The 9495-nt window shown below is 35.7% G+C and overlaps 1 protein-coding gene across 1 annotated transcript in view; it reads right to left on the reverse strand.

The window, feature by feature from the left end:
- Positions 1 to 9274, reverse strand: part of CD8A (CD8 subunit alpha) — a 55826-nt gene extending 46552 nt beyond the window's left edge. The window contains exon 1 of the mRNA XM_082243503.1: positions 9166 to 9274. Coding sequence (XP_082099629.1) covers positions 9166 to 9226 — 61 coding nt within the window. The 5' untranslated portion in view covers positions 9227 to 9274. The remainder of the gene's footprint in view (positions 1 to 9165) is intronic.
- Between the last annotated feature and the right edge of the window lie 221 nt (positions 9275 to 9495).

Here is a 9495-nt window from a genome sequence, read left to right on the forward strand (position 1 = left end):
TGCAATGTTTCTGTTGCAATGAACATCCCTGGTACATTAAATGGAGAAGGAATAGAAAGAGCGGCTCTGGAAGACGTGTCTAGAGCTTGCACATCAACGGTTCTTCTTTAGAGCAGACTTCAACTTTAGGGAGGATGCTAAAGTTTGCTGTAAAGATTTTACATTATCTCTTGTCTATTAGTATGCGACCATTCATGTACTGCACCATCTTGATGTGATATGTGATACTTAATTTGGGCAATACAGAAATGTTGCTGTTCTGGATACAGAGAAGGGATAGTAAATCACTAAAGGGCACAGAGAACCTGTTCTTTGAGGAAAAATTAAAAGGAACTAAATTCACTTATGAGAAGAGGTGATTAGGGATATATACATATACATATATATATATATATATATATATATATATATATATATATATATATATATGATTCGAAAGATTGCTGCACCAACATTTATTAAAGAGAATGACATACAAAACAGTCCATTAAAACAGAAAAGTATTCCATCATATATATCATATTACTTTTTTGTATGTCATTTTCTTTATTAAATGTTGGTGCAGCAATCTTTTGAATCTTCTTTTTATATATGACCAGTGGGATGGTCTGATTGCTTTGCACACAGAGAATCACCGGGTGCTGTTCACCACACCTGGTTTTTGATATATATATATATATATATATATATATATATATATATATATATATATACACGGTATATATACACACACACTATATTGTCAAAAGTATTGGGATGCCTGCCTTTACACGCACAGGAACTTTAATAGTATCCCAGTTTTAGTCTGTAGGGTTCAATATTGAGTTGGCTCACTCTTTGCAGCTATAACAGCTTCAACTCTTCTGGGAAAGCTGTCCACAAGGTTTAGGAGTTTGTCTATGGGAATATTTGACAATTCTTACAGAAGCGCATTTGTGAGGTCAGGCACTGATGTTGGAGAGAAGGTCTGGCTCACATTCCCTGCTCTAATTCACCCCAAAGGTGTTCTATCGGGTTGAGGTCAGGACTCTGTGCAGGCCAGTCAAGTTCCTCCACCCCAAACCCCCTCATCCATGTCTTTATGAACCTTGCTTTGTGCCCTGGTCCAAATCATTTGGTGGAGGGGGGATTATGGTGTGGGGTTGCTTTTCAGGGGTTGGGCTTGGCCCCTTAGTTTCAGTGAAGGTGTCGGTGTAGCAAGACATTTTGGTCAATCTCATGCTCCCATCTTTGTGGGAACATTTCAGGGATGGTCCCTCCCTGCTCCAAAAAGACTTTACACCAGTGCACAAAGCAAGGTCCATGAAGACTTGAATGAGCGAGGTTTGGGTTGAGGAACTTGACTTACCTCCACAGAGTCCTGACCTCAACCTAACAGAACACCTTTGGGATGAATTAGAGCAGAAACTGCGAGCCAGGTCTTCTCGTCCACATCAGTGCCTGACCTCACAAATGTGCTTCTGAAAGATTGGTTAAACATTCCCATAGACACACTCCTAAACCTTGTGGACAGCCTTCCCAGAAGCTTTAATGCTGTTATAGCTGCAAAGGGTGGGCCAACTCAATTTTGAAACCCACGGCCTAAGACTGGGATGCCATTAAAGTTCATGTGCCTGTAAAGGCAGGCATCCCAATTCTTTTGGTAATACAGTGTGTTTATATATATAGATAGAAAGATATATACTGTATATATATAAAGTTGTTCACTTTTAAGCCACCTTAAATTTTTATAAAAGCACCTTGCAACAATAATGATTTTTTTAGCTATCTGTAAGGATAAGGAGCATTTTTCCTAGTGAGCATCACACTAATGTCCCGTGATCTGTAGATATAGTGATTGTAAATATGAAAAAAATGACTGCGATTAATGTAGAAAATATACCAGCTGCTGGCACTACAATGCAACAATATTGTTAAAGGTAACTAAAAACAACAGTGCCATGCTAAAAACATGAAAACAATTCAGATAAATCTAACATGTATGGTAACACATAATTATACTAATATCGTAAAACGCGATAAAACCATGTGTAGTATCACATAATAGCATTCCAATCATAAATTAAAAGATATAAAAAAAAAAACTTAAGTGCATCAGGCAAACCTGTGCAATATGTCAAAATCTCACAGTATATGTCTGAATATACTTCCACACTTAGATGGAATATATGACAGTGCAAAAGTCCACAAGAATAAAAATATGTAAAGTGTCCAAATATAAAGTGTCCAAATATAAAGTATCCAAATCAGAAAGTGAAATCCGTGTTTGGAAGGAAAGTGTTCTGTGTTCCAATGTGAAAAAGGGGGGGGGGATCACCGCGAGTGCATCGATCACCGAAGGGAAAATCGGGAGCGCTTACCAGAGATAATGGACTCTAATGCCAATGGCAAAGAGTCGTATGAGCATAAGGTTATTAATCCTTGTTAGCATGACCCTTGGTACTCCGTCTCCCCTCCGATCTCTCAGGTGCTCCAAAAAAAAGAAAAGCTCCACATAGTGTAATACCATCAAAAATGATAACTTTATTAAAAAAGTAGAGCACTTACATTTTCTCAATCCAACCCAACCCAGGGTTGGATTAAGCTCATCTTTAAATATTGCGCCCATTTGAGTTCGCTTGTGATCACAAATTTGATGCCTGTTATTTACATGAAAAATGTAAGTGCTCTACTTTTTTTAATAAAGTTATAATTTTTGATGGTATTACACTATGTGGAGCTTTTCTGTTTTTTGGAGCACCTGAGAGATCGGAGGGGAGACGGAGTACCAAGGGTCGTGCTAACAACTAACAAGGTTCAATAACCTTATGCTCATACGACTCTTTGCCATTGGCATTAGAGTCCATTATCTCTGGTAAGCGCTCCCGATTTTTCCTTTCGGTGATCGATGCACTCGCGGTGATCCCCCCTTTTTCACATTGGAACACAGAACACTTTCCTTCCAAACACGGATTTCACGTTCCGATTTGGACACTTTATATTTGGACACTTTATATTTACACACTTTACATATTTTTATCCTTGTGGACTTTTGCACTGTCATATGTTCCATCGAAATGTGGGCGTATATTCAGACATAAACTGTGAGATTTTGACATATTGCACAGGTTTGCACGATGCACTTTTTTTAAAAAAAATGTATATCTTATAATTTATGATTGGAATGCTATTATGTGATACCACACATGGTTTTACCACATTTTACGATTTTAGTATACTTATCTGTTACCACACATGTTATATCTATCTGAATTGTTTTCATGTTTTTAGCACGGCACTGTTTATGTTTTAGATACAGTGATTAGCAGGGGTTCCCTGAGTAGAAGGTTATTTGAAGATTTTCACCATGTATAGAAGGTTGCAAAGGCTGGTTTAGAGTGTTAGCAATAAACTCTATATAAAGCAGGTATTACCAAATACAAAACATTAGTGGTTATTTACACACAGTTAGGGGTATCAAAAAATGTACACTGATGAGGAGTGCTTAGTGAAACTGGCTATTAGACAGGGAGGGTGCGGGGGAGTTGTGTATTAAAAAACTTCAGAAAGACTGAGCTGAAGAGGTATAGGACCTCAATGATTATTGGAATAATGTAACCTCATCTAAACTTTTAATTATTTTTTAAATGGCTTTTACAGCATGCTTACACAGTCCCAGGTGGACAGAACTGCACGTTTAAAGCTAATTAAATGTACTGTATATATATATATATATAAAAAAAAATATATATATATATATATATATATATAGTATCTCACAAAAGTGAATACACCCCTCACATTTTTGTAAATATTTTATTATATCTTTTCATGTGACAACACTGAAGAAATGACACTTTGCTACAATGTAAAGTAGTGAGTGTACAGCTTGTATAACAGTGTAAATTTGCTGTCCCCTCAAAATAACTCAACACACAGCCATTAATGTCTAAACCGCTGGCAACAAAAGTGAGTAAGTTGTTTTCTCTTTAATTTCATTAATATTTAAACTTAGTGAACATGTTTTTTTTTTTTTTTTTTTTACTTTATCTATATAACTATCTATTAACATTGAGCTTGTATTCCCATCTCTATACCTAAATATGTTAATATAGGAACTTGCTTTTTTTTTTTTAAACAGTGGCCTATAAAAGATCACACAATTATAAGGACCTCCATACAATTTCTCTAAAGATTACAGACAACAGAAAATACAAAACATAACACCTTCTTGCTGTGCTGCATACAACAGAGTGTATGTAATGTGGGTTCCTGACAATGACTGATGAAATGGAATGCAAAATATATGCTTAGAAATATCTTTTAAAAGAACCACATATGGTGTTGAGACTTGAATCTGTTATGTCCAAAACCGCTTTGATAGGGTGATTGTAGGCGTATTAGCTTGCTAGCAAAAAAATTGAGAACCGTAAGTGGTAGACTCTTAAGCCCCGTACACACGTACCGATTGTCGGCCGTAAATATTCGGCCGACGACCGATCGGCCGATTGTAGGCTTGTTAGTATGATGCTTCCGACAGCCGACAGCGCATTTTCGGCCGAACAGAATCTGTCGTGCAGGCATTAAAATTTTTGTTGGCCAACACCAGAACGGCCGATTGTTCGCCAGTCAGTACAGATTTCGGCCGACAGACAGCAGATTAGCAAGACTGGGCATGCTCAGAAAAGAAAAAACACACGGAAAGTTAACCATCACATGACATCACTTCTGCAGTCGGCTGTTGTTGGCCGACAAAATTTGTGTGCAGTCTTTTGCAGTTTTCAACAGACACGACAGCCCTGGACAAAAGACGGCCGATCGTTTGGCTGACGATCAGTACGTGTGTACGGGGCTTTATTTGTAGTAAGAGTTCATTTTTAGGACAATATTTCCAGGAGGTCTATACTCCTAGTGGACCAATGGGACACATAAACAAGTTCCACCCAATGTGAAGAAAACTGTTTAATGTGAGAATAAAAATGCCATATGTCTATTGGTGCTGTTGGTTTGGAGTTTAACCTAAATGTATTAAAGATGAAAGCTTCCAGGCATGGTTAAGTTATTTTTTTTAGGCATGAACTGTAGAATATTGAAGAAGGAACATATCCTGAAGCTTCCATCTATAAAAATGTAGGTTAAACTGTTTGCATTAATTGATTCATTGATTGGAAGACTCTACTGCTGTTGTACAGACTGGTGAAAAGCGATCAACTGTGTAGAACACAAAGAAACATGGTGCTCATAATAGTGGAATAAAATTATATATTGCTATATATAAAGTTGCCTTCAACCAAATTGCACTTAAGTGAAACCAGATAATTGGTCATAAATAAATATAAGGTGCATAAGTGAATCAAATATATCAAGATGGGTGCAGATTGAGGACCAAAAGTGCAAATGCAAATAAATATGCAATCACATGACAATCCACAATGAATATATATGCAAATAAATAATTGAATAAATAAATGTGCAAACAGGTCTAAGCCGGTAAGATGGCGGTGGACACGCAGGTTAGCATTCGAGAGACCTACTCCCTGTGATAAGGTACACATAGGTGGCTATCTGGAGGTGTATTGGAGGTGCTAATCGGATACCTGGATATCGGTTATCACTGGCATATTACCCTGTCCCTATTTGTGATTCTCCGCCTGAATTGACCCCCTGTAATAAGGGGTCTACCTCATCTGGTAAGCATTTTAGTGCACACTGGGGGATCTTGTGCTTTGGTGGAGGTGCTGGAGTTCATTATTAGGAAGTGCTGAATCTGCTGCTATCACACCTTCCATAGAAGTGTGCATTGGGCTTTATCTATTGGACTGTAATTCACTGTGGACTGTCACTATATTTATTTTGGACCGTCACCTGTTTGCACACTTATTTATTTATTTATTCAATTATTTATTTGCATATATATTCATTGTGGATTGTCATTTGATTGCATATTCATTTGTATTTGCACTTTTGGTCCTCAATCTGCACCGTCTTGATATATTTGATTCACTTATGCACCTTATATTTATTTATGACCAATTATCTGGTTTCACTTAAGTGTAATTTGGTTGAGCGCAACTTTATATATAGCAATATATAATTTTATTCTACTACACGTTTTACACGGCTTTGTTGTGGCCCCTGAATTAGGAATTCTTTTCCTTACACTTCATTAATATATTTATTTATTTATTCACTTCTCACTGCGCGGGTTAAGTTTGGTGCTTAACACCAACACCTTTCCTTCTGCTCATAATAGTGCCATCAAGTCAATCCTAACTATAAAAGGCACTTTTTTGCAGTTCCATATCCTCTAGCAACTAGCAGTTCAAAATCTGTGACTATCACTATGCTAAACAGGCCTTGGGAACATTTTACTCTTAAATAGCCCAGCCACACAATTTTGCTTATAGTTTTGTTTTGCAATAAATGTTTGTCATGACTCAAGATACCACACGTTGCCTACAGCTTGATTTGAAATCCCTATATGGAATTATACTTTATTATATATATACATTTAAATAGCTTTAGACATGCAGTTCTGTCCACCTGGGGCTGTGTAAGCATGCTGTAAAAAGCCATTTAAAAAGTAGTTAAATTTAGAAGAGGTTACATTATTCCAATAATCATTGAGGTCATATACCTCTTCAGCTCAGTCTTTCTGAAGTTTTTTAACACACAACTCCCCGCACCCTCCCTGTCTAATAGCCAGTGTCACTAAGCACTCCTCATCAGTGTACATTTTTTGATACCCCTAACTGTGTGTAAATAACCACTAATGTTTTAAATATCTACAATATTTGGTAATACCTGCTTTATATAGAGTTTATTGCTAACACTCTAAACCAGCCTTTTGCAAACCTTCTATACATGGAGAAACTCTTGAAATAACCTTCTACGCTCAGGGAACCCCTGCTAATCACTATATCTACAGCTCACGGGAAATTAGTGTGATGCTCACTAGGAAAAATGCTCCTTACATTCATGGTCAATGGGAAGAATCCTTTTTACAGATAGCTAAAAAGATCATTGTTGTCAGTAGTTACTCATCTAAAAGGCAGAAGGTGCTAATTTTTCAAGGAACCCCTCTGGAGGAAGCTCTGGAGGAACCCTAGGGTTCCACGGAACCCTGGTTGAGAAAGACTGCTCTAAACTGTTGTAACAAAGGTACATTAAGGAGTGGAATTACTTCTTGTATAAGCCAGAAGAGGCCCTTGGGCAAATGACCCATGTTTTTGTTGATGTTTCAGCCTTTACGATCTTTAACTAGTTTGGATAAGATAGATAGATAGATAGATAGATAGATAGATAGATAGATAGATAGATAGATAGATAGATAGATAGATAGATAGATAGATAGATAGATAGATAGATAGATAGATAGATAGATAGATAGATAGATAGATAGATAGATAGATAGAATGCCCTTCGGCAAATGACCCGTATTTTCATTGATGTTCCAGCCTTTACAATCTTTGACTAGTTTGAATATGATAGATAGATAGATAGATAGATAGATAGATAGATAGATAGATAGATAGATAGATAGATAGATAGATAGATAGATAGATAGATAGATAGTAGACCAATGGATTGATAAGTGATAAGTAGACAAGTAAGATAGATGGGACAAATAGATAGGCAGATAGTGGCATATAAGATGGATGACCTGTGTTTTAATCAAAGTTTCAGCCTTTACAATCTTTGACTAGTTTTGGATAAGATGGACAGATAGATAGATAATAGATAGACGGATTGTTAAAAGTATAGATGGATATTAGACCAATGGATTGATATATGATAAGTAGATAGGTAGACGAACAGAGATATGATAATAAATCAATAGATGAATAGATAATAATACACAGACCAATGGGTGGATTGATGGAGATAGATAGATAGATGGATAGATGGATAGATAGATAGATAGATAGATAGATAGATAGATAGATAGATAGATAGATAGATAGATAGATAGATAGATAGATAGATAGATAGATAGATAGATAGATAGATAGATAGATAGATAGATAGATAGATAGATAGATAGATAGATAGATAGATAGATAGATAGATAGATAGATAGATAGATATACACAGACCTAATTGATTGATTCATCAATAGGCTATCTAGACAGATAGGCCTAATTGCACAATTTCCTCCTAAGCCTCTGTCTTCTTCATAACGTTTACATATTATATTATATTATATTATATTATATTATATTATATTATATTATATTATCCATAGCTGCATAGTTGCTATTAGCTCCTGATTCCTATTCCTATGACCAGTCCCAGGTTTTCAATAACTGTTGGTAAGGTTCTTGTTTTTTTTTATATAAACTCCAAGTGTTAATTTCTTATTTGGCAGACTAAGAACTATTGATGAAACCTTTATCACTGTACCATATTCTCTTCTGAAGTTTTTTTCTGTTTCAATAGTTTTTATTACTTTTTTTTAAAACTAAATAAAAAATGACAAGGTATAGACAGTGCCAAACTGTCCACTCTTGTGAAGTTTTTATGCAAACATTTACTGGATACATCACTAATACTTATATGATCATTTTTGCTTTTCTGAGCAAAAATGTATCTGAAAGCTTTGAAGGAGCTCAACAATAAAGTTTTCCTGGAGATGATTGCAAGCTGTATAACTGTGCCTAAATTACAGAATAATTATATTTAACTATACCATTTGTTGGTAATATTGTGTCATATTTGCGGATAAAGAGTTGCTAAAATGCATTTTAGACCAAAACTAGCAATAAAAGTCAAAATAAATAAAAAATAGTAGTAAAATAAAAACAGCAAAAATGATATAATCCAAACCTCCAAAAATTCCAAATAATTAAAGTCTAGTTAAATTAGATATGTTACAAACAAAGAAAATGTAATAGTATTTTACAGGCGACTTTTTAAAAGCTTCTTTAAAGACAAAGGGATGACAAATTATTTTTAACTATCCAACTCTATATCAGAAAACTGCAAGCTCTTTGAGCTGTTCTGAGATGGATTAGTGATGATACAAATTTCAAATTCATGCTGAATTTATTACTACTACTTTATTTAATTAATGAACTTCTGCATGTCCTAATTCCTTTTCTGCCAGTCTCTTTATTGTCACACAGATGGTACACAATGCCTAATAATGTCCTGCTGACCATATAGGTGAATGTAAAGGTAACTTACCTTGGAATTGGCAAAGGAAAATAAGAAGAATGGTGACCGTCCCTATTATATTGTCCTTCATGGCTCTGCTGAAGTCTTCTGCCAGTAACGAATGTGACTTTCATTTCTGGAGTCCCAAAACAGAGAGAGAGAGGATGTGATGTCACCTGTCCTCACTGCTAACAGAGAAACACACAATATAATGAACAAATGTGAAACAAGAGATAAGTAATAAACACGTCCAATATATGTATGCATTGTATATAGAAAAGATTGCATTTGGAGAATAGCATGCCATTGCTAGGAACACACCTTGCAGCAGGCTGAAGCAAGACATATTCCTTGGAATGC

The sequence above is a fragment of the Pelophylax lessonae genome, assembly GCF_965119305.1.
Source record: "Pelophylax lessonae genome assembly, chromosome: 1".
Lineage (NCBI taxonomy): Eukaryota > Metazoa > Chordata > Amphibia > Anura > Ranidae > Pelophylax > Pelophylax lessonae.